This window comes from Ostrinia nubilalis, chromosome 23 (assembly GCF_963855985.1).
Source record: "Ostrinia nubilalis chromosome 23, ilOstNubi1.1, whole genome shotgun sequence".
NCBI classification, from domain to species: Eukaryota; Metazoa; Arthropoda; class Insecta; order Lepidoptera; family Crambidae; genus Ostrinia; species Ostrinia nubilalis.
The window spans coordinates 10,179,849-10,206,371 of record NC_087110.1 but is presented as its reverse complement, the minus strand read 5'-3'; the positions used below and the strand labels follow the sequence as shown (position 1 = coordinate 10,206,371).

The 26,523-nt window shown below is 35.2% G+C and overlaps 1 protein-coding gene across 1 annotated transcript in view; it reads left to right on the top strand.

Annotated features, from left to right (window-relative positions):
- The first annotated feature begins 6,604 nt into the window (after positions 1–6,604).
- The window catches only part of LOC135083154 (homeobox protein orthopedia-like), a 42,290-nt gene continuing 22,371 nt past the window's right edge, over positions 6,605–26,523 (top strand). The window contains exons 1-3 of the mRNA XM_063977890.1: positions 6,605–7,067; positions 15,021–15,132; positions 15,660–15,777. Of these exons, the coding sequence (XP_063833960.1) occupies positions 7,034–7,067; positions 15,021–15,132; positions 15,660–15,777 (264 nt within the window). The 5' untranslated portion in view covers positions 6,605–7,033. The remainder of the gene's footprint in view (positions 7,068–15,020; positions 15,133–15,659; positions 15,778–26,523) is intronic.

The window sequence follows — 26,523 nt, the reverse complement described above, 5'->3', positions numbered from 1 at the left end:
AAGCCCCCATCTGCAAATTACCAATTATTCGAATCCACTATGGAGGAAGTCTTAAAAAAGGTATTTAAATCAAATAAGAGAGTGGTTGTATGTGGAGATTTTAATATAGATTTATTAGATAATACTCAATATAAAATAAGATTCTTAAACCTGTTTAAATCTTTTAACTTATTAAACCTCTTCAATGAGCCTACTAGAATCACTCCAACATCAGCTACTTGCTTAGATAATATTTTTTGTAACTGTAATATTCAAAGTAAATCAATAATTAATTGCCTTAGTTCAGATCATAGTGGACAATTGGCCACATTTGAACACCATCATGTCCCTAGTACAGTGGATGTTGTTTGTAGGCCAATAACAACTAATCGAATTGACAAATTCAAGAAAAACATTTGTGATAGTATTGATAAACTTATAATAAATGACAATAATGTTGATCGAATGTATGAGGATCTATTCAGTGTAGTGAGTGATGAGTTCAAAACCACATTCCCACAGAAAAAGATCCGAATAAATTCGATAAAATGTAAATTTGACGACTGGGCTACAACCGGCATTCACAAGAGTAGAAATAAAATGTATGAATTATATAGACTTAAAGCTGATACGCAAGATCCGAATGTTATAGAATACGTTAAAAATTACTCGAAAATATTTAAAAAGGTTTGTGTGGCTGCTAAATCGAATCATCTTCGAGACATGATTTTAAATTCTAATAATAAAGCTAAGGCTACGTGGAACATAATAAATAAACAAACATGTAAAAATAAATCGAAGGATAACACCTTCTCACTGAAAGTCGGGAATGAAGTTATAAATTCAGATACAGATGTTGCAACCACATTTGAGACATTCTTCTCAAACATTGCGTCCGAAACAACTAAAGCATTAAATTCATCGCCAATTCTTGCAGAGTCTCTCTTAAAATCTAATGTCACCGAGTGCCAGAGTCTACTCCAGTTCAGGCATATAGATTGTAATACAGTAATTAAAACCTTCAGAGAATTGAATATGAAAAAAACCGAGGACCTTTGGGGAATCTCTGTCAGTATTATTGGGACAATTATTGACACCATAGCTCCTCACCTTGCATTCATTTTTAACACATGCATTGATCAAGGTTGCTTTCCTAGTTTAATGAAATTAAGTAAAATAATCCCATTGTTTAAGGCTGGTGATAAATGTGACCCCTCTAATTTTCGGCCGATTTCTATTTTACCAGTACTTAGCAAAATTTTTGAGAAAATTATATTTCATCAACTTCTTTCTCATTTTATTTTCAACAAATTACTTCACAATAAACAATTTGGTTTTACCAAAGGTAGAAGTACTACTGACGCTGGAGTAGCACTACTGAAACACGTCTTTGATGCTTGGGAGAGTAAAAAAGACGCTGTTGGTATTTTTTGTGACCTTTCAAAAGCGTTTGATTGTGTAGACCACCAAACCTTACTAAAAAAATTGCGACATTATGGTGTTTCGGATGAGGCACTTGATCTGTTGAACTCGTATCTCACAGGCAGAAAGCAAAAAGTTTGTATTAATGGAACTGAGTCTTCTGGAGCACCTCTTACCATGGGTGTGCCGCAGGGATCGATATTGGGACCTTTGCTATTTCTTATTTATATTAATGACCTTCCCTACTTTGTAAAAGATCTATGTGATATTGTGTTATTTGCTGATGACACATCTCTCATTTTCAAAGTTGATAGAGGTAAAGTAAACCTTGATGATATAAATGACACACTCTCACAGGTTTTGCATTGGTTTACTGTTAACAACTTATTGTTAAATGCAAACAAAACTAAGTGCATTAAATTTACCTTACCTAATGTGAGGCAGGTTCCCACACAATTGATGGTGAAGAATGAACCATTAAATAGCATAAGTTCCACAACATTCTTGGGAATCACTTTAGACTCTAAACTTCAGTGGGGTCCTCATATTGAAACCTTGTCAGCAAGGCTCAGTTCAGCTGCTTTTGCAGTGAGAAAGATAAGGCAATTAACTGACATTGAAACGGCAAGGCTAGTTTATTTTAGCTATTTTCATAGTATAATGTCATACGGCATATTGTTGTGGGGCTCAGCTGCGGACATTGAAACTGTGTTCGTTCTGCAGAAGAGAGCAGTGCGGGCCATTTATAACCTTGGACCCCGATTTTCCTTGAGAGAATTCTTTAAGGAGATTAATATACTGACAGTAGCTTCACAGTTCATTTATGAAAACCTTTTATATGTTCGCAAAAATATAGAGCAATTTACTAGAAAGAGTGATTTACACAAGTTCAATACAAGAAACAAAAATAAACTTGCCGTTCCAAATTTCAGACTGCACAAGATTGGTAATTCATTTATGGGGAAATGTATTAAACTTTTCAATAAATTACCACAAACTGTTGTAGAATTGCCCATTCATAAATTTAAAGCACATATCAAAAGCACCTTAATGAAAAAGGGCTACTATAAAGTTGATGATTATATAAAGGATAAAAATGTTTGGAATGTTTAACTGCCTAGCTCGCATTAATACTTATGACTATAATTTGTATATTTTAAAGACTGTAAAACCTTGAAAAGGAGGCTGACAATAGTGACTGAGTTTCTTGCGCTGCTTCTTCTCAGCACTGGCCCATTTATTGTCCCGAAGCAGTGGTAGGGTTAATATTGGGACGTGTAAAAGCGCTTTTTTAAAGCCTATTTGCAAAAATAAATGAATTTTTTAATTTTTACAACTCTCCTCGGCCTCCCATACTCAATATACACCGATTTGATATCAGCCAATTCCTCATACGAATTAAAAGCTGACCAAACTATCGGCCGACTAAAAGTCGGTAGTCTATGATACCCCGTTAGAGTCTTACGGCTGCCTTTTATACAGAGTGGAATTTTGAAATGCCACCTGGAGGGAAAGTACTCTTAATATTGAAGATAGAAAATTTTACTCAAAGAAAACATTCCTTTATTTTTGAAAAGAAATAGAACTGCATTCAAAGATTTCCAAAAATTTGCTTGCTACACCCGGGAATCTAACCAACTAAAATCTGTTTAAAAATAACCCTGTATTTTTATTGAATCGATCGTTAGGGTTAAGTATAAGGATGAAATCTTTCTAACAAACTTAATAAATCAAATGAAAGGAAAACCATGAAATTTCAAATTGTTTTAATTATTTACAGAAAATGTTATGCTATGGTGGTGAATTTTCGAAAAAAATTCGGAAATCTTTGAATGTAGTTCTTTTTCTTTTCAAAAATGAAGAAATGTTTTCTTTAAGTAAAATTTTCTATTTACAGTATTAAGGATACTTTCCCTTCAGGTGGCATTACAAAATTCCACCCTGTATTATGTACCTAGAAACAAAATACTTTTCAAAAGTCGGACTGCAGAACCATAGCCTCCATACAGCCTCTTGTACCCTCGGTCGCTAGGCAACCCTCCAGCATTCCTCCCACCCCCAAACCCTCCCCCCTCCAGGTGAAATGTAAGGAATTTCATATTGAATTTTCACGGTTTATTCCTCTATGAAGGTGAAGCTGATTGGTACATTAGATTTTACATAGTTGTTGTAATATAACATCTATTGTAAGTACATAAGATTCTACTGTGATTAGCTTGATTGTTGTACTAGTAGTGGTTTACGGCGAGACTGGTAATCTGACATGGATAAATAAATATAGATTTTAGCTTTTGCCCGCGGTTTCACCTGCGTGACATTTAGTTTGTCACAGATCGTCATAAATTATAGACTATAATGTTGTTCTGGGTTATAAACAATAATACTGTAAAGTTTGATCAAAATCCGTTTTGCAATTTTGAAAGAGTAGGTAACAAACATTCATACATCCAAACTTTCGCATTTATAATATTAGTAGGATTATCAAAGTTGAAAAAAATAAAGACAAACCATTCGGTGTATAAAATTGTTGATAACCTATTATGTTAATTTCTTCCCTGACCGCGTCAGGTACGCGTAGATACTTGTAGGTAATTATGACTAGGTACTCGTATGTGATCCTCTGCTGTAAAATATTGAGGTGCTATTTATTGGAAAATTCATGAAAATTCTTCCAACAGTTTTTGTGTGAGGAGTAACAAACATCCATCCACCCTTAATTATGCGTTTATAATATTTTAATACACCAAAAAAAGGCAGGTATCTATCTATCTCACCACATAATTATAGTAGTTTTCAGAAACCGGCTAGCATCGATTTTCATATCAGTGGGTCTAGACTAGACAACGTGCACATTTTAATCGCAAATCAGTCGAAAAGTGGTCCAAAAGCCTTTTTTGTATGGAGTTTTGACGGATTCGATTTTCGATTTTAAAATCAGTGCACTTTATGAGGTCAGTAATTCAGGGGTAAGTTTCGTAGCAGACTCGTAGTTCGTAGCAATTTTGTAGCAATTGCGAAGAAAATGTGTCATTTCGTAGTCAAATAAGTGCGTAACAACCCATCTACGTAGCAACGTAGAGTCAAAGTATGAATTAACAAACTATACATATTCAAGTAGCTATAAAGTCTTAGGCTGAGTTGCTGAGTTAGGGTCCTTTTACAATTATACATATGTTTTTATTTCGGGAAAATATACCATATTTCTATACTAAAATTATAAACCTGAAGAGTTTTTTTGGTTAGTTGAACGCTCTAATCTCAGGATATACTACTGCGATTTGAAAAAATCTTTTTGTGATTCTATTTATCAAGGAAGGCTACATCACGTTACAACCAATAGGAGCAGAGCATCAATTAAAAATGTTGGAAATGGGAAAATTTATTCAAACTTTTTTCATGCATACGAAGTCGCGGGAACAGCTAGTCCCATTAACAATAGTAAATGCAAACAGTTGTTAAATCTAGATCTAGTAGCGGCACAATATAAGCTGTAAAAGTATTCTTTTCTTTGCTATATGTAATTGAAATATTGTATGATACGTGCTATTTTTAACCGACTTCAAAAAAGGAGGAGGTTATAGCTACCAAAATGTGTACTTATTCCAATAGCGACTCTACAATCTTTACTTGCTTATAATCTATGTTTAAATTGTCATTATTCATTTGAATTAAACCTGAAGAGTCCCAACCTCCTTGCTGCACTCACAAGGCTCGCAAACGTTCATTCGAAAGGAATTTCATAAGTTTGGAGGAGGCACAAATTAAATTCCAGCGCCCCTAGTGGGGGGTGGGGTGGGCACGATATTGCGTTGTTGTATAGCTAACTAGTTTATGTAGATGCATTGTTTTCGGTTTGTTCAGAGTAGAGGTTTGGGTTTTATGTCCCGTAGAGTCAAATAGTGGAAATCATTGGGGAGGCCTATGTTCAGCGGTGGACGTCCCATGGCTGGAAATGATGATGATGAAGATGATGAGAGTCAAGTAGGACCAAGTTTTGATCAACTTTATTGTTAAGTTTTAAACTTGACTCTGTGTTTTATCAAATATTTATAAAATCTAATAAAGGCATAGTTGTTCTTTTCATGGCGGACTTTGAATGGTACAATTTAAAAGCTGACTTCTAATAGTTCTAATTCGAAAATCACTTGGTTTTTATTTCATTAAAAAATCGTTATAGCCTATTAACTTATTAATAATTTTAATTGTGATACCTTTTGAATTTGTGCTCATATTATTTAAAACTATTCAAAATAAGAAAAATTGAAAAATTCTCGGAAGTATCATTCAGACTTAAATTTTTTTGCAGAATTAAGTGACAGTCGAAAATGCAGTTTGTATCAAATAATAGTATAGGATATTACAATAAGAATAATAAAATTATAAAAAAAGGATGTCAATACGTATAAAGTTGTAATTCTGATGAGTCCCTTGAGAGAAACTTTGTAGCAATGAAGCTTTGTTCACAGTTCGATCCACCTGCATCCAATGTAGATCAAAATAGTCAAACAATTCAAATAAAAAACAAACTTAATCAAACGAAAAAAGGTCCGTTCCTCCCAATACCGCATTCCTTATTCAACAATGTCCAAAATTGAAGGCGCTTTACAAGAAATCGCACTTAGCCCGCGACGTTTCGTTTCTCTCTCTGAAATATTTCCAGCGATCCGCTTCAAGTACTCTTATTTACTCGCAGCTATACGCGCCTATACCACTGCTGTATTTGTTTTTTCCATTACAAAGAACGGAACGCCTAGCGGAGGATATAGCAATAATATTTCAATATCGTGACGCGCGAGCCAGCCCTATTCGGCTCAAAGTGATTTCTCTGCGCTCCCATTGGTCGGCGTCCGCGCGCTCGATATTCAAAACCCACCGCTGACAGAGACAGAACCATTCAAACACGACGTGGGACGCGTAGATAAGAATGAGACGGATATACTTGTGTCGGTACATGAATATTGCATGAACGCGAAAGGTCCGTATCAATAATACGTGCACGAATGAAATAATAGATTATTCGTTTGTTCAAATCGAACGTAAACAAAATGTAAGCATCTATTACTGATGCACCGAGCGGCGCGCGAGGATGCTTATGGGAAGTCTATGGGGGGGACAGAGACAGATATAGTTTTGGCTGCGGCCATCCCGTGGCCAGGCCGGCAACAATGCTAGCGGATCTGTTTTTGTACCAGTCGACCGTCGGTTTTCACATTAAACGATCATTTTAAGGGCGAACCAATCAAACTGCAAATTTATACAAATTGATACTAAACGGGTTATATTAATTTTATAACAAAAATTAAGTGTGTAAATAAGTTTCAACGGAGTCGTAATTAAACCTAATTGGGTATAATATAGCGCTAATTATTTTGTATTAAGGCGGGTTTTCGCTGGTATTTTGTCCTTTTTGACGTTACTTGTGAGTGTTCGAGGAATTTTTTGAGATAGTGATTGACTGGTTAAGATGTTTTTTGGTTTTCTGTGTTGGGGTTCGGGAATCGGACAGTAATTTGATGGTTGAAGTGTTGTAGTGTAGGTTAAAGTGTTGGTTGCGGATATTGACAGTGGTTTGCGGTGGATTGTCGGTGAAGATGTCGGCATAGGGGGCGGCCAAGGCTGGCCTTTTGAGGCCATGCTTAACAACCTCACGGCGACAGCTTTAGGAGGTAAGCAACACCATAGAAACAAAAACTTTTCTTCCATATAAAAAAAAGACAAAAACATTACTTCGTTTTTTATTAAACCTTGGAAGAATACAAAGCATAGGCAGCTTCAGCCCGCAATAGGAACGTAAAGCCTTCTCAGTATCGCCAATAAGTTTTTTTTCTAACTGCAGCATATAGACATGTTGACACCACCAATCAATTGACGTACTTTTTAAAACTGTCAAAACGAAACTCTCCCATAGATTTTGTATGGCATTACAAGCAAGTGACGTCACTATTTTGTGAACTCAAATAAACTACTTTTTTCAATTACAATGCGACCAAAAATCGTAATTTACAGGTAATTTAAAATGAATTAAGTTTTTAAGACCAGAATATAGTGTCTTTTTAGAAAAGTTGTGATTTCGAATTATTGGAGAATGGTGTCAAATTGTCCATTCAATAGGATAACAGCAATAGTATAACTAGGATTTTTTTTCAAAATCTACCAGAACATTAGTATCAGTAATATCATCATCATCATCAGGTCATTCAGGCTCCAGAGGAGTAGGTTTTCCAGATAGCATAAGATTAAATCCATACCCTAACAAATTAAGATCTTGGGCAACTCACACATGTGTGAGTTTATTATGTGAGTAGCCCCTTAATTCCAGCAGAAAACCAATTAAACTGGAACAATAACTAAACAAATTAAAAAAGCCTTTTAATTAGGCTAAGCTTTTTCAAGCCTATATAATTCCCTCATAAGTTACGAAGGATGATAGAATGTGCACATACAAATAAAAGGACCCAAATCAAATCAAATCAAATCATTTATTCAATACTTAGGCGCTTTCCAGAGCGCTACACACGTCCCAAATATAGCTTGCCCTACCACCACTTCAGGTCAACATAATGGGCTGGTGCTGACAAGAAGTGGTGGAAAAAACTCAGCCACATTTGACTCTTGATATACATTTCGTGAGAGTTTTCTTCTGGGCTGATAAATCAACACCCCCTCTCAGTTGCGCCATTTTCTTTACGCATACCTGCTGCAGCTTCCACACCACGGCAATCAGTTTCATGCGCCAAATTTATGACGAAGAACGCTTGCTGTTCGCATGCGTTCCTCAGTGCTAGCTACTTGCACGAACTGGTGTAGAGCCTATGCCTATACACCTACCCAGTCCTTTGTGTGGGGTATTTTTTGATAAATCCTATTTCAAATAGTGGGTCCATGAGCTTGTCAGGGAATTTCCTTTCTTAGGGCCCTTTCGCACGGCAATTCAGTGCTGTGAGATCCAGGATCCCGCAAAACTGAACTGTCAATTGAGAGTTTAAAATTTGAATTCCAAATTAGTCCAGTTTTTTGCGGGACACTGCAAACGGAATCTTCATGTGTATACCAATATTAAAACACGTATGCAAAAAACAGGCTGTCTCCATCTCCGGGATGCATGGGCCCGTTCAGTATCTGATGACTAATAAGATCTTCCCAATACGTCTTATGACTATTGTTCTGTCTTTTCATGCACTTCATGCTTGTCAGTATGAAGATTTTTGGTCTGTCAAGGATCCGTCACTAAAATTGAAGCTTTGGACCTACCTTGTTAATATCGTAAGCTTCGAACTCCTGTTAATTTTAACTCTCCTGCCTAATTTTTGTGCGGTTCTAATGAGTTATTTCCTCGAAACTTGGCCTTCTCTGGCTGTATAGAAATTCACAGGAATGAGAGGTGGAAATAGACCCTGTTTAAAGTCCGGACTGACGCAGACTACCTTCAGTCGTGCCTTAATTTTAAGGGAGAACTTCGACCTATCTTACCACATCTTTAAGACTCGTATAGAAGTTATGAAGGTGGTGACGAGAGGTGGAAATAGTCCCTGTTTAAAGTGTCGGACTGACGCCGACTACTTTCAGTCATCCTTCAGTTTTTAAAGGAGAACTTCGACCTATCTTACCACGTCATCTTTGTGACCCGTTTGGAAGTTACGAAGGTAGAAACGATAGGTGGAAATACTCCCTGTTTAAAGTCTTGAACTGAGCAGCCTCTCTGGTATGAATTATTGGGCCATATTTGCACAGTAGTGGCAGCATAGTTTTTGTATGCGAAAACATATAATTGGTGTAAAGCTTTATATTCAGATAGTTAATAAGCCAATTAACACTGTTTGTTTTCCGAATAAAGTAAAATAAAATAAAATAAAAATAGTTTTGGTCTTCAATATTCAATCAGTTGTTAACGTACTTTTTTGACCCATATACCTACTCTTAAAGAAGGAGTGTAGTGAAGAAGTGGAGACTTGACGTTTGTTAAAGATAAAGTAAGATGTTGCAAACTCAGGATTACTTTTTGATTCTAAATTTTTGAATCTAGATATTTTGTGAAAAAAGCACCACTAAGATGGTTATTTTACTGAGCTATTATATGGACTATCAAGTATAAAAAAACATTATTTTCCCCATGATTCTTGCGGTACTGCAACGCAATACCATAAAAGTGAACTCAAACCATTGTTTATATCGTTACGGGCCGCGGTGGAGCCGGCCGTTAACGCCTGTTTATGAGACGCGACTTAAGCTGGACCAAAGCAAGTTGAAACTTCGATTAATAACACCTAGATCCTAGATGGATGGTCTTCATACAAGCGATTAAAGTGCAGCAAAAATCATACGAATGTCATTCATCGTCATTTTACGTTTTCGCTAGTGCTTGACTTGGTCAACTGAGTGTATGGGAAAGACTAAGCCAGTGGTCTAGTTTCATCATCATTTCAACCATAGGACGTCCACTGCTGAACATAGGCCTCCTCTAATGACTTCAACAAAGGCCGGTTGGTAGCGGCCTGCTTCCAGCGCCTTTCTGCTACCTTTATGAGGTCGCCATCCACTTTGTGGGTGGACGTCCTACGCTGCGCTTTCCGGTACGTGGCCCCACTCCAAAACCTTGCTGCTCAATCGGCCGTCGATTCTGCATACTATGTGCCCTCCAGTTCGTTTACGTGGTTTAGTTCACTTCAGACTTACCTACTTTTCTGGCGCTTACGAGGTATCTTTTACTTTCCAGACATTATAATTCTATGGTTATAAATACATTTTCCCCATAATTCTTGCAACGCAACGCAATACCATAAAACTAAACTCAAACCATTGTTTATATCGTTACGGGCCGCCTCCACCGCGGCCCGTTAACGCCAGTTTATGAGACGCGACTTAAGCTCAGCTTGGAAATGATGCCTGTTTAAGTTAGGGGTGGTTTTTGCTGTGAGAAAAAAATAGTTATGTTATTATAATAAAGTAATTTTGACTTGCATCCGACTGCATTTGTGAACACTGTCAACCATGACTATTGAAATTCAGAAGAATTATTTAAGTTTTTCAACATTTTATGTATTTGGAGCGCGTTCGGGATTTTTTTTCCGTAGGATTTTTTTTTAGTTTTCGTAGAAACAAACCCATTTTTTTCCAAGCAATAGCTTAATAGGTTAAGGTTAAGTTTTAAATATAATACACCCTTAATTTGATACCTCACTTGATAGGTTTTGAAAAAATATTTTTTTGAAAACACTTATAGCGTTAAAAATAGGTGATTTAAAAAAAAAGTATCAAGTGTTCCTAGTGTTACCCCAAAAAGCACGATGTCGTTTCATAAAGCGCTCTATAGTGACTAAATTAACAAAAAATTTGGCCCACTCTGTGTAAAGGCTATTGAAGTTTTCCAAATATTTAATTGTCAATTTGTCTCTTACCCTTTTAATATTAAGCATGAAATATGTTTGCTGCATATTAAAAAGATCTAATTGAAATGTTTTCTACCGATACGAAGTTGGAGAAGTAGAGACCGAATTAATTAAATTATTATATTTAAATTATTAAATTTAAATAAAATAAATACGTTCCAAAATACTGGTCAAAATTGAATAAATACTTTTTATTTGATTTGATGTAAGCGTGTTTACTTTGCTGATGTAGAGAATAGAAGAGAGAAAAGAAATAATATTGTTACTAGCTTTTTTTGCGATTTCTTTCGCGTAAAGTACGATAAAAAAGCTTAGCCTAAATACCTACCTATTAAATCATGTGACATTCTGAAAGTTTTATCTTGATGATGATGATGATGGACTCTAGTGAAATAGAATTCTCGGAACTAGAATCGACTCTACCTATCTTTTAGGCACCAAAAAAGTATGGAAAAAATATTCTGATGATTTAAAAAATGTATGTATATGTTACAGTTCCATTTTATTGTCGAGGCTACTTTTTTCAGAAATGATTATTTTCAGTTTTAGGTTTATTAATTAATCAATGAAAATACATAGCTTAACTTTTTAACACACTTGTTCATTAAAGAATTAAGATGTTCAAGTTTGAAGTGTTAATTTTAAGACTTTGTATACACAACTAAATAATCTTAAATATCTTTGGAAACCCTTATTGAAATCATTACAAATAGTCCAGTCAATGAATGTGTTAATGACGGTGTTGAGAGAAATGCCTGGAACACAATTTCTGACTTCGGGACTTTATGCAGAGAGCAAATGCCTCGAAAATTATATGTATAAGATATGAAAAAACTTGACTATCTACACCTGTAGAATATTTAATAAGCTTTTTTTGGTTCATACTAGTCTTATCACTAGGACGCATAGTTTCCGAGGATTAAGCGAAAAACCGAAAAATGGTACCTTCAAACCCCCTCTCCCCGCGGGGATTTTGATATGTTCACCTCCTAAAATTAGAATAAGATTTAATTCTACATATATCTTTATATAAACACCAAACAACGTACAATTGAAGTTCCTGTAGGAAATAGAAATAAAGTCGCCATAACAGTTATCTCGCTTGGTTTGATGGGAAAACTTTGACTTTGTACCGAGAATACTGATATTGTGGAAAACCGAGAAATGCTGAGGGCCTTGCTAAAGAAAGCCTTATATCGCTTAGTTATAGCGAATGTTAATGTTATTTTTCAAGATGCGAGTATAACGTCGAAGTATTATTTGCAGCTAGCTTTTGCCCACGGCTTCGCCCGCGTGAAAAACTTGTGAAAATATATCCTTGGACATTTTTACACTGCGCCTATAGTCCCAAACTAAGCAATGCTAGTACTATGGGTACTAGACAACGGATATAAACATACTTAAATATTTTTTTTTGTAAATACATGCATATAACACCCAGACCCGTCACAGAAATTAAAACTCATCATTTCAATTTCTGCCCGGCCGGGAATCGAACCCGGGGCCTTTCGAAATAGTAGTCTGTTCTGAACCACTACACCAAACGGCCGAAAAGTGAATTTAATTTACAAGAAGATAGTATACATAATATAGCAAGTGCAAACTATGTTGATGCTATTTTCATCGAAATACATTCTTATACACTTTATGTTCATTAATTGTTTTTATTCTGAAATTCTACACAGGTCACACACAAAATGAACAACGCTTGTGCTTTTGATGCAGCGTTATCTATCTACGAGTACCTATGTTTTGACCAAATTCAGTGAATGAGTTCGACCCAAATTTGACCAGTTTTTATCAATTTGACGGTCTTCTGGCCTAGGTTTTGCTTACCGGACTATCAATGCAGGAGCACTGTTGGGCATTTATTACTGAACCGATTTAGAACCAATACAGAGACCATTTGAAATCTAAATATATAAAAGGAGAAACTGACATATCAACGCACAGCTTAAACGGCTAAACGTAGGCACTTGAAATTTGGAAGGGACGTAGCTTAGGTACCGTAGAGGTGCACTAAGAAAGGAATTCCCGAAATTCCTTTAGTATGAAAAATCTAAACCGCTTAAGTTAGACGCTTGAAATTTGGCATGCAGGTACCTTAGTAAACTTAAAGCTTAGTTACTACAGGATATTGCAAAATTCCTACGGGAACGGGAGTAAGCGGGAAAAAACATTTGTATGAAAAAATCTAAACCGCGTAAGATAGATGAAGGGGGTAAAACGGGATCCACGCGTACGAAGTCGCGGGCGGCCGCTAGTTCAAGACAACTTGCAAAAAGTGGCGGGCAAAAGCCAAAAGCTCTACTCATTTACAAGGCAAATCCAAATGACACATCCAAGGATATCTGAGGAATCTTCATATTATATTCTTGTTCTCAGGTCACAAAGATTCCTGCTCAGAAGACAGCAAGCCGCACGAGATCAAGCCGAGCCTCGACCGCCCGCACCATGCGCTGGGTGCGCGCTTGCATATCGCGCACAACATCCGGGCCGATCACTTGCAAGGTACGCACGCTTGTGAGGGCTGGGGATGAAAGGGTCAGGTTACATAGCCTCGTGCTCTAAAGACAGCAATCCGCACGAGATCAAGCAGAGCCTTGCATATCGCGCACAACATCCGGGCTGATCACTTGCAAGGTACGCACGCTCGTGAGGGCTGGGGATGAAAGGGTCAGGTCAAAAAGACGAGTGTTCTGAAGACAGCGAGTCGCACGAGATCAAGTGAAGCCTTGCATATTGTGCACAAATCCGGGCTGATCACTTGCAAGGTATGTACGCTCGTGAGGGCTGGGGATAAGAGGGTCAGAAACTGTTACGCACGTTCGTATGGACAGGGAGTGAGGGGGTCTGAACTTCTCAACAAAGGCTGACTCCTACAATTATAGGACGCCCAAATAACAAAAGTCCCCGCAGATTACAGAAAGTACGCACATAACACCGATTTGGTATCGGTCGGTTCCTTATTCAAATTAGAAGTCGACCTATCTATCGGCCGATAAAGTCTTATATCTTCCAAACATTTTTTTTCTTTGGTTAAGGCTTTTAGAAAGCGCTTACATGTCTCACGTATTAATTGAAACTAATTAAGTTATTAGGAGTAGATTTAAGTGTTCTTTAAAAAAAAATACGTGTAACTTTATTATAAATACCTTAATTTAATCCGTAAACATCTGTAAAACAGTCGCACTAATGTATTCAAGAGATGAGTTTAACACAATCTAAAAACGCATAATTTATTCAAACTGTCAACAGCTTTAATTGATTACATACGATGATTGAGTAAAACAGTAGCCAGTATTTGACGTCATTATAATAATATTACTATTTACAATGGGCATAGCATACCTCCTTGTGAAAACCCTGTCAATAGAGTGGAACGCCAGTGGTGAATCATCGAACGGTCATCAATGGATCAGCTTTGTAAGATTTATTGGAATGGAGGATCGTTTTGGAAGTGTTAATTTGGTTTAGTATTCGGATTGCTCGTAAAGCTCATACGATTTGGCAGTAGAGTAACAGAGTGTGGCTTGATGATTTTTTTCCTAGCGAGTCACACAGCACATTGTTACACGTTACAGTGTGACTGGATCGGAACACTATTAATAAATAGTAAAATTGTAAGTCACTTTTTGAAAAGATGCAGAAAGAACACTGCAATCTAGCCTCGAATAGAGTATTTTCTATTTAATGTGTTAGATTTTTAGAGTTTGTCAAACTCCACGGAAATGTGTGTGTATAATAGTATGGGGTTGGTACGTTTCGAAAGCTCATAATAATAACATGTATTGAAGTGAATGTGAATAATAAATAATTGCCTGCGAAAAATACCTGCCTGTCTAAAAATACTATCAATTTACTAAATTATATTATAGGTAGTATAGTCCTACTAATATTATAAATGTGAAATTTTGGATGTCTGGATGTTTGTTGCTCTTTCACGTAAAAACTACTGAACGGATTTTGATGAAACTTTACAGTATTATTGTTTATAACCCAGAATAGGTAACATATAGGCTATAATTTATGACGATCTGTGACTAACGAAATTTCACGCGGGTGAAGCCGCGGGCAAAAGCTAGTACTGTATAAATGTCATGTTTAAAGTAATCAATCTGAAATTGAAAGCAAAAAGCTTTTGACAAGGCTTATAACTACGTATAAACCTTAATAGACTAATCTTAAGACCCAATGCTAATTTCCATAATAATGTACTTATTGTTTTGGCAGGTGGCATCCACCAACAGCACAGTGGGGGGCACATGGCGACGGTGCCGGTCAGCATGTCCTCCTCGGCGTCAGACAGCGACAAGCCGACCAAGCAAAAGAGGCATCGGACTAGGTAATTCACAGAATTCTACTTTAATTATAACGGGGATTTCACCTCTATTTTCTATAAGCGAGAATTCCTGTAAAGTAAGGAACAGGAATTGACTTTCAATGAAATCAGTTGTATTTTTTATGGAATAAGGTACATTAACTTTGACCAGCATTTAAGTATCTAAAACAATATTTTTTTAGGCAAAATTGCTATTATCAATCCAATTTGAACCTATTTCTGATTTCGAACCACTAGTAGAAAAGAAGTTCGCGCAAGAAAATACAATATTTAATTTCGAACGATCGGATCTAATAAGAATGTAATAATTATATTAACGAAACTAGCAACACAGTATTTTTCTAAGTACTAAGCCAAATTGCATCCACCCACACATAGCATGAAACTAAAGATACATTGCACAGTGGACCTGGATACAATTGGTCCTTGTTTTGTTATTTGATTGAAACATTTAAGATCGCTATTGTAATTATACATTCTACGATAAACAATTTATTATTAATCAGCTTATCAATAACTTATTTCACCAGGTTCACACCAGCACAACTGAACGAGCTAGAGAGATGTTTCTCGAAGACCCACTACCCTGATATCTTTATGCGGGAGGAGATCGCAATGAGGATCGGGCTCACGGAGAGCCGAGTACAGGTCAGTGACTAAAAAGTGAAAAAATATTCCAGTTACACGAAAAAAATGAAAAAATACTAAATAATCCATTAACGGTGGCGCAAAGGGAAAGGCTATTGACAAATCACAGTGAGAAAAAATATAGTACTAAGAAGTGTAAAAACCCATGCAACCGCAACAGCTTTAAAATAAATCAAGGCGTATCTATCTTGTCATGATTGTAAGTGTGACAAATTTGATCAGTCATTTTAGCAAAACATGTGGCACACATACAAAGGCACACTACGACGACAATGTTATGGACAGTCAGAAGTATTTTTAATGCTAGGGGCACTGAATATTTTTGCCAATCATTTAGAAAAAAAAATACTTTAAAGAAACTACACCTACTCCATGTTTTGTTACAAATGGTACAGTTATAATCAAATAATTATGCGAACAAAATAACCCACAACAATGCCTAAACAATAAAACCGTAACACTACATCCGTCGTATAATATTAACATTATAAAAAATCGTACGTGTTAAAAAAGTGGCCCGAACGCATCACCTTGCGCGACACCCTCTTCGCACGTTCCATACAAAAGTTGCACTGTGTTGATACATTTCACAGGACCTTCTACCTGATTCAACCTTCATGTTGCACATATAAAACGCTTTTACGTTTGAGTTATGGACGTTTAAGAGCCTGTGAATGGGTGGTCGACGTTGTCAAACGCTTTAGTCGATTCAATGCCGCGAACATTCACTTTTTATGACGAAATTTATTAAGTTCCTCATTTTTTGCGCGTCAGTAAATAGTTGATCATAAATATGACACTGCTGTATCCTAATCTCTAGTAAAGAAGAAAAAATTAATTAAACCGTCATTCATCATCTGTTGATTATGTTGTCTTTCTTATGTTGATTTAATTGTGTATTCACAAACTGAGCAGAGTCAAACATATTGTGATGTTTTATCATCATCATAATTAAATGTTTTTTCCGATCCGATCATTCACAATTTAATACTTGAATAAATTAATCCCTTGTTACATAAATGATTATGACTCGCATCAGGTATATCTACTATTGAACAGAAAAGAAATTTACAATCACAATAATCATTGTTTTACGAAAGGACATAAATCTGCATGCGCCAAATCTATGTTTGCGTTGAAATTATGACGTATTATGTATAGCAAATAGATCGGCAGATCGTAAATTGTCTAATTTCGTCGCGTACGCACTGCTAATAGCTGCTTTGTCCAAGCACTTAGTCTCCAGTTAAATCGTACTTGCATTAGGCATTAGGACTTAGTTTCAACTTAAAGTCGCTTTGCGTTTGACATTAGTCTTAATTTGTCGCGTGGAAACTAATATTTGGATTTCGTTAACACTCGCTACTTATGTGTAGGAAGCTGTTTTTTCTATCGATTGGACTCATGAATAAAGCAGTAGTTATAAGATCATCGAAGAAAGATAGACTCCCTGAATACTAGGTTCGATTCCCAGATGAGACGCGCAAATTGAAATACAATTTGTTTGGTGGCTCATAGACATGATATTAAGCTGGTAATCACACGATGGTAGAATTAGAAAGAAGCCATCCTAATTATTTAGTATTTTGTACATTCAATGCTGTTAGATCAAGATGCACAGTGTTTTATTTTGGCTTAGAAGCGGACATCCCTGTTTTATTAATTCAATCGTTAGATATTACTATTATGTATAAAATTGATGAAGTAACTAGTAGTTGTATTTGTTTAGTTTCGAAGAAATATTCGATTTTGTGATTTTATAAAAAAAACAGTTTTAGAAGCATATTTTCTAAAAAAATTACATTAAGTCAGAATTTTGTAAATAAATTTACCTATCACTATAACGTCTACCTTTATGCAAAAATAAATGGTTATTGCTGCAGTAATTTAGGAATTATTTAATAATTTATGATTTTCAGAAAACGTTTTTTTCTCCGTTGTCCTAGAAAATTGGCAGCTATATTTACTTTATATTGATGCATGGTATAATTATCTATAATACCTGAAAATATTACTTGCCTATCCCGTGGAAGTTCGAAGATATTTTAATTTCTATGAGTTTAGAAAATTTATATGTAAATAGGGTTGTCATCTGAATATTTTTTAGTTTTTTAAATGCCGTCCGTAACAATACGGTTTTAATGCCTTTGTTAGATAACTATTGAAATTCATTGCTTTTACCATTATTAATTTGTCTGGTCGAGTTTGATAATTATAGAGTTGGCCCTCTAGCGGCTTATTGGAAATCCTGTCGTTTTCGAAACATCGATATATATATGTTGCAGTCAAAACTCATAATCGATCAAAACCACTTTTGACTGCAAATTTCAGTTTATAGTGGTTTTGACCGATGGCCTTAGTCAATATTACTTTTGACAAATTTTTCTAGTCGTATCATCGAACTTCCACGGGATAGGCAAGTAATATTTTCAGGTATTATAGATAATTATATCATGCATCAATGTAAAGTAAATATAGCTGCCAATTTTCTAGTGTAACGGAGAAAAAAATGTTTTCTGAAAATCATAAATTATTAAATAATTCCTAAATTACTGCAGCAATAACCATTTATTTCTGCATAAAGGTAGACGTTATAGTGATAGGTAAATTTATTTACAAAATTCTGCCTTAATGTAATTTTTTTAGAAAATATGCTTCTAAACTGTTTTTTTTTATAAAATCACAATATCGAATATTTCTTCGAAACTAAGTAAATACAACTACTAGTTCCTTCATCAATTTTATACATAATAGTAATATCTAACGATTGAATTAATAAAACAGGGATGTCCGCTTCTAAGGGAAAATAAAAGACTGTGAGATGGTACGAAAAATATCATGATCATATTAATAGATTTTGGTATAAAATTAAGTCTACTTAAGTTTACTACATTTTAACTGGAATAAAAAATAATCTATTACACTTTTAAATCTTAAAATTCTTATTCGACTTTACAACAATGTATCTCTTTCAAATGATATATGCATAATTATCTGTGAAAAGTTTCGTTGAATATTAATGATGTGATCTTCTAATGTTGATACAACGTCATTAACATTTTGTTTATATCTAAACTCTATTATCGGCTATTAATATTGATTGATTAGTAAGATGTCGTGTGAATAATTTGGTCTTTAGCTTTTTCAATAATAAGTATGTAAAAGATTTTATCTTGTTGAATATGTTATTCGGAAATCAATGTTTTCTTTAGACGGAAATAGAAAGCCGTATTTTGTCATAAAACATGTTCACGATCTTTTTAACATTCATTAGAGTGTTTGGTCACTTAACTAAAGTAACATTGTATAAATTATTGGTGTATTAAATAAATAATACTTCGATATTTCAAATGCATTTCGCAAAACGGCGACAAAACGCTTTGAGCATGCGAATTCTTAGTAAAACCAAAGTAAAACACTTCGTTAGATTCCAAATACAGTCGGGGCAAATATGACTGAGAAAAAAGTAGTTTTTAAAGTAGTAGCTTTAAAAAATATCGTGCGCGAAGAATCTCGCGGTGTGGCGTGAAGTAAAGTTGGACGAGGTAAAAAGGCTAAAAGGAACAAGATTTGTTTGTCCAACTTTAGGCCGAATGTGTGGCCGGGCTGTGCTACTGTAGGCCATTATACGATTCGAAAGACCTTTGTTTGAAAGTTTGAATTACAAACTTAAAATAACACTTATGTAGCTATCTTAAAAAATAGTTGCAAGTTTAAAAATGACGTTATAAATTTTAGAAATCATGGCCTACATTCAAAACTACAGCAGAAATAATATACATCGACAGTTTAGAATCAGATTATGACTATATTTTTTTTATGCAGAACAAGGCAGGTAATTTTGACCGCAAACGAAGTGAGATGCTGCAGTTTAGGATGGTACCTACATAAATGTATCTGCCCTGTAAGTGCTTATTCACTCTCGCCTTGAAATGGCCCGGATTATAGTGTTAGGGAAAGATTGATTTAATTACTGATACTTATAAGTTAAAGATTTGCAAAAAGAATAAAAGATTTTTTAACAAATAAAGAAAATAATTTTCAGTCATTTCAGATGTAATGTGACGTCATTGCTAATAATGCCAATATGTAATTTATTGACCTAAATACATACTATGTTTGTTTGAATCATGATAGTCATAGACTAACTAAATACATATCATTTCGGAATATATCTTTCAAGTTTAAATATTTAAACGGGCCGCGTATTGACATACACGACTATTTGCTCCTCGTCATAGGTACATTAACAAAATACGCCGCTGGACACGTCTAGGCAAATATTACAGAATGGTTTCGTTGAATTTAAAGCTACAGTAAAAGCTCAGAAGTTTTCATCTCGTAGATAAATAAATACAAAAAAACGCGATTGCTTAAAAATATAAAACTGAAATGAATGAAACAAGTCTAGTAAATTAATAGTATCGAGAATCTACATATGTATAATAACCACTCATCATCATTGTGTAAATTTTAATCGGCCTTGAGTTTTTAATGGAGACTTAATATGGACTGGTCGACTTTTTACGAATGAGACAGTAGGTAATATTATGATTTGTAAATAATGTTAAATCTACTTGCCTTTGTTGATTACTTTATTTAATGAATTTTCATTAAATAAATTACATTCTTACGTGCTTATTAAGTACAGGTCGAAGCTCAAAATTAAATTTAATTTCATGTAGATTGCGGTTTAATGTCTGCATTTCAACATATAAATCAATTGCAGGACATCATCTCTGACATATTCGAGTTTTAAGCGTTGTTTTGTAAGAGTGACCTTAGTATAATACATTTTATAATTTGAAACATTCAAAAATAACGTTTTGACTTCAATATTACCCATATTTACCAAAAAGGCGAACGCCCAAGATCTCGGATATAAAAAGCCGAATAAAAGATCCCGCTCGAGCGTTTTAGCGCTGCCATAAAAATATTACGTTGCCTTCGGTAAACATGGGATCGGAATCGGATTGTGTTTGTATTGTTTGAAGGCTTTAATGCAAAGAATGTTTGTTTGCAACTCTACTATGGGATCCATACCATACCTATCCATATAAACTGCCTATAGGATTAAACTGGATTCTGCGGCTTTTTATTCAAAAACAATATTATTGTAGTCTTTTCTCCATTCAAAAACAATTATAAAAATGAGTCTTCATATCGCCAACTTGATAAAATTGATTCCCTCTAAATTCCCTCGTTCGTCCGTCGTCCAATAAATGACGTCCACTGCTGGACAAAGGCCTCCTCCAAGATTTTCCACAATGCACGGTCCTGCGCTGCCCGCATCCAGGCTCTTCCCGTGACCTTTACCAGATCGTCGGTCCACCTAGTAGAAGGCCCTCCATTCCCTCACCAAGGCACAATTGATCAATATTTCAATTACTTGTTTAGTTAATGTTAATGAGGCAAAGTTACTTTCACATTTAAACACATGCTGCAGTAACTCTATCAGCCATCACATTTTGAATAGTAGGCACAGAATAGAATGCATAATAGTACGAGAGCCCACGACCAAAACCATGTCTCATAGCAATACGGCAAAAACCCTATAAAATCGTTAGATTGTATGATTCTGAACCCGACTAGGTGTGTAGTAACGGTCGAAAGTGTAGCAACTGCGTGGGAGGCCATTTCTGCTGTGTCAAAAAAAAAAGACAGTCGGTATTATAGCAATACGTCTGATAGTGAAAATGTACATAGATTTTATAATTGTATTACGAAAAAGTTTGTTTTCAGACATTTTGCGCGTAGCATATAGCCTGAGCGCATTTTTGAAAATGTCAACAAATTAAGCCGACCTGTATCATAGCAATATGGATAAAAAAATTTTTCAACTTTTCGTATTGCTGCCATGATTACCAAAAACCTGTTTTCAGACACTTTAAGTGTATCAAAAAGTTGTATGATAGAGAAGGTGCTACACTTAATTTGTCTGATATAAATTTTTTGCACATGTGGACAACTTATTTTATCATGTCCAACAATTTTCAGACATATTGCTATGATACCGATCGGTAAAATTTGTTAACATTTTCAAAACGGTCTCAAAATTTAATGCGTTCACATTTCCATCTGAAAATTGTTTTGTTCGCATCAAATAACCAACATTTACTAATAAAAAAGATTTTCAGACGTATTGCTATAAGACATTTTTTTTGTCTCATTTTTAATTTTTTTAAGTGATTTTACGGGTTTGCGCTACACCACTAACGTCTGAAAATAATGTTTCCGGTATCTCCGAACTATCATTCAACTACAGTCTGCAAATCAGACATATTGCTATGATGCAGTTCGGTAAAATTCTTTGACAATTTTGAAAATTCGGTCAGATCAAACGCTACGTGGAAAATGTCTGATATTGGTATTTTCGAGTTCAGAATAATCGTATCTATCGATTTGATGCGGTTTTGGCCGTATTGCTATGAGACAAAAATTTTGGTCGTGGGCTCTCGTACTATAAGTAATTGACTAAAATATATACAAGCGCAAGACAGGCGCAGAGAGAAATGTAACAAAAAACTTGTAAAGCTTGTGTGCCTTTTTATTTATTTATTTATTGTTAAAGATTTTCCAACAACATATCATTTCACATGCATTGTTACATTATTAAAAAGCGTTTGACAAAGAAACAACATTTTGTCGGTCTTATTATTCATTCCACTAAGCCAATTTTGAATCTTGGTTTTGATATCTTAGACGAGATGAAAGAAGAAGGACATACTTAAGGACACTATAATCATATGTTAAAGGAGGTGAAATAGGGGGTGTAGGTTTTTTGTACGGAGCAAATGAAATAAATAAATAAATATCCTTGGACATTTTACACTGCGCTTCTAGTCCCAAACTAAGCAAAGCTTGTACTATGGGTACTAGACAACGGATATAAACATACTTAAATACTTTTTTTTTGTAAATACATACTTATTATACATAGAAAAAATTACTCAATATAAAATTGAACAAAGATTCAGAAAGAAGATTGTTCTAATTGAAGACAAAAAATGTTTTTGTTTGAAGTACACTCATGCATCATTTATGTCGACATGAAACGCGAATCAATAACCTTACAAAAGGTTTACTCATTTAAGGTCAAATGTAAAGGATAACAGTTTCAATGATTCAAACGCTTGTATTCAAAATTTTGTGGAACAAAGAAGTATAAAATGTTAAATTCTATCGGATCGGTTTTTTGAGGAATACTGCAAACGGGATGTTCCTGTGAACGTTAATATTAAGACCCGTATACTATTAAACGGTATCCTGCAAGAAACGAGATGTCTCCGAAAAAGCTTTTAGTCGCATTTTACGGCATTGACGGAAAGAGTGGGTGGGTAACATCATAACAATGTAATATGACGTCACAGACTGAAATACATAGTCTATCTATCTAATAACTCAAAGGTGACTGACTGACTGACATAGTGATATATCAACGCACAGCCCAAACCACTGGACGGATCGGGCTGAATTTTGGCATGCAGGTAGATGTTATGACGTAGGCATCCGCTAAGAAAGGATTTTACGAAACTCCACCCCTAAGAGGGTAAAACGGGATCCACGCGTATGAAGTCGCGGGCGGCCGCTAGTATTTTAATAAAATTGTGAGGAGTGTGATGACGTCACAACTAAAATCGAAGTAGGCAAAGCCGCAGACACAAGTTAGTCAAAGGACCTACGAATAGTTTAATCAAGTTCTAATGAAACTCAACTCGGTCCCTGCTCAGTTTGATTCGACGAATTTGTGCCTGTTAATTTTGTATAGGCCAAAGTTTGTGGCTTCATTAAATTGGTGTGTAGTGACGTTTTAAACGATTTTGTTAGAAGATAGGGCTTAAAAAGGCCCTTTCCCACGGCAATCCAGTTTTCGCAGTAATGCAGAATTTTGCAAAACTGGACTGTCGTGTGAATACAAAAATGTGTTTGAAAAAAAAAACGAAAAAAAAAACCGTTCTTACAAAAACCGAATGTCAGTGGCAAGGAGCTCTAAATTATTTTTGTTTATTTTTGGCGTTTTAGTGCAGTAATTAAAAGCGTGTTTTTAGTATTTTAATCTATTAATTTATTTTACTTACCCTGTCTACTAGAAGATACTGCAGTTTATCAATCACGTATTTAACTGGATATAGGTGCATATTTCTAAGAAACCCATAAAAACCGTACATAAAATTATTCATCATCAACACATTCTCAAGCAAACCCATTAAATCTGATAACACTATAAATATGAAAACTACATCCCCCACCCCATAAAGAGTCATTTAAAATTAACAGCCTTGCAAATCCGGTTTATTTCACCGTATAAAAATAAATAAACTGTTGCCAACCCCATACCATGATTCGTAGTTAGTTCACAAAATCTGTTCATTATTAAAAAGACGTATCACTAGTGATGCGACGCGACATCGGTATCGATAAAAATAAACCGGTAAAAATTAGGATGGACGTTACACCAGAAGTCTTTTTCTGTCATCAATAATTCGAAATTTAAGTTCGAATAGACTAATTGTTTAATGGACGCTTATTTGGTTGTTTGCCGGTGTCAGGTCTATTTTTTCCGGTTTTTCCGAGCTTGTGTAGATGCATTTTTAAACGGTTGAAAAGAATAGCCGGTTTTTTTGTTCGTTTGCGACACGGAACGTCCATACGTTTTAGGCTGGTTTAAAAATATTGTCGGTTCCACGAATAACAATGTTCACAACCAGGTTTTTAACTTGAGAAAATGTTTTTTTTATGTTACAGTGCTAAATTCTAATTTTTTTTTTATCCACAACGAAAACTTTTTTTTAACTTAAATAAGTATTTTTTAACAAAATCTCAAAGACTTAAAAAAAGGAAAAGGCTCTCAATTTAACTTATTTCTTAATTTCCATTTTATTTATTTATTCAAGTTATCTTTTGACTGCAAAAGATTAATTTTTAAGTATCTGGAAAATTCTTAGTTTATCTTACTAAATTATTCTCCAAAGCCCTTCTTTTATAAAACATCGAGACAAAGCTCACAGTCTACAAACTTTCCTAAAGCGTATCTGAAATAAATTACCGACACCCTGTATGTGGCGACATGGTATTAGCATGCCGACCGCGGGGGTAGTATTAAGATTTATTAGCCCAATAACTTAGGGCGTAAGGCCGGTGGTCATGTTGGTAGCGATTACTAAATTCAGCGCTGTAGCTGTTGTTTCTCGTGGCGTATTGGTTTGTGTGGTTTGATATCGATTGGGAAAGTTAAGCTGCGCTGGGCGTGGTCAGGTTTTGGATGGGTGACCGATTTGATTTGTTAAAATTGTTTAAACTGAATTCGGTGCACTGCTATACAAAGGCCCCTCGCCCACGGATTTCACAAAAACCGGTTCTGCGCTGCCCGCAGGTGCTTCCTGCGACTTTTCCAGATCATCGGTCCACTGAATGTGAGTCCTGCTAGTTTTTCTCGTTTAACGTCTGCTGTCAGGCTTCAAAGGCCGCTATTGGCTTCTGACATGGCTAAATCGGACCGATGACTTTGAATGAAATGGCCTTAAAGCTCTTATAATAAAATTATTTTAAGACATTCGGGTTGATTCAAGTTTGCGATGTTCTAAGGAAATGTAAATTGGGGACGATCATTTAAAAGACTTTTGTGTTTCAAAATTCGAATTCTAGACTTCTGGGGTTTCTTCAGGTAGGTGTACTCATTAGACAAAGCAATCGAATGTGATAAATAAAATAAATCAATTAGATATTGCATTTTCTCAGTTCAAATAATCTATATTTTTACAGCCAGTTTAAAGGGATAAATAATGATCATGCTATATTGAAATATAATAAACATCAAAACTGTTTCATTAGCATAAAGACCTTGACTCTCCCGACAAGCAATTGCTTTTAAATCTGCTGGGGGGATGACGTCAGCACAATGATGGTTAACTACAATGTATTCATGGCCCTACGCGTATGAATATTGGGGCACAATGTATATGAATACAAGAAGACCCTCTAGCTTGTAGCGTATCAAAAAACTTTAGTTGTGTTTGAATAAAACTTCATTAAATGAACAGTTTGTAAATTAGAACAGTTTGTCGAATTAGTCAATATTTTGTAAATCTATAAAACTTCTTCGTTTCTTTTATAATACCTACTAACATAACTGTATTTAATATTCAATATTGTTGCTTACCCATAGAGTAAGCTTTGCTTAAGTTTAGGACTAGAAGCGCAGTGTAAAACGTCCAAGGATATTTATTTATTTATTTTATTTTTAATGTTTACAAAAATAGAGGTCGTAATCTTGGTGTTAATTAATAAGCATTTGAAATAACTTTCAATATAGCAATAAAGCTGACTTTATCTAGCTATCAGTGGCGTAGCTTGGGGGGGGGGGGGGGGGGGCAGGGGGGGCCATGGCCCCGGGCGGCATATGAAAGGGGGCGGCGGATAAGAAAAAAAACATTGCATGAACAAGAAAAAAAAAGGTCGACTATGTCTACGTTGAGACTAACAAATCTAGCTATACTGGCAATTGAAAATGAGATACAATTTGATATCGACGATTGTGTAAAAGATTTTGCTTTGAAAAAAGCACGAAGTATACATTTTTAATCTTTTTTTTAAATAATAGTAACAAAAATATTTAAGGAGCTTACTTACCCCTCTAAAACTTGCGCCACAGATAATCCTTCGTGATTTCTCTTGTTACAAACCGAAATAAAAAAGTGGTTTGTAAATAGTTAAAGCCATATCTAAGCTACTTTTAAAACCGTGTAT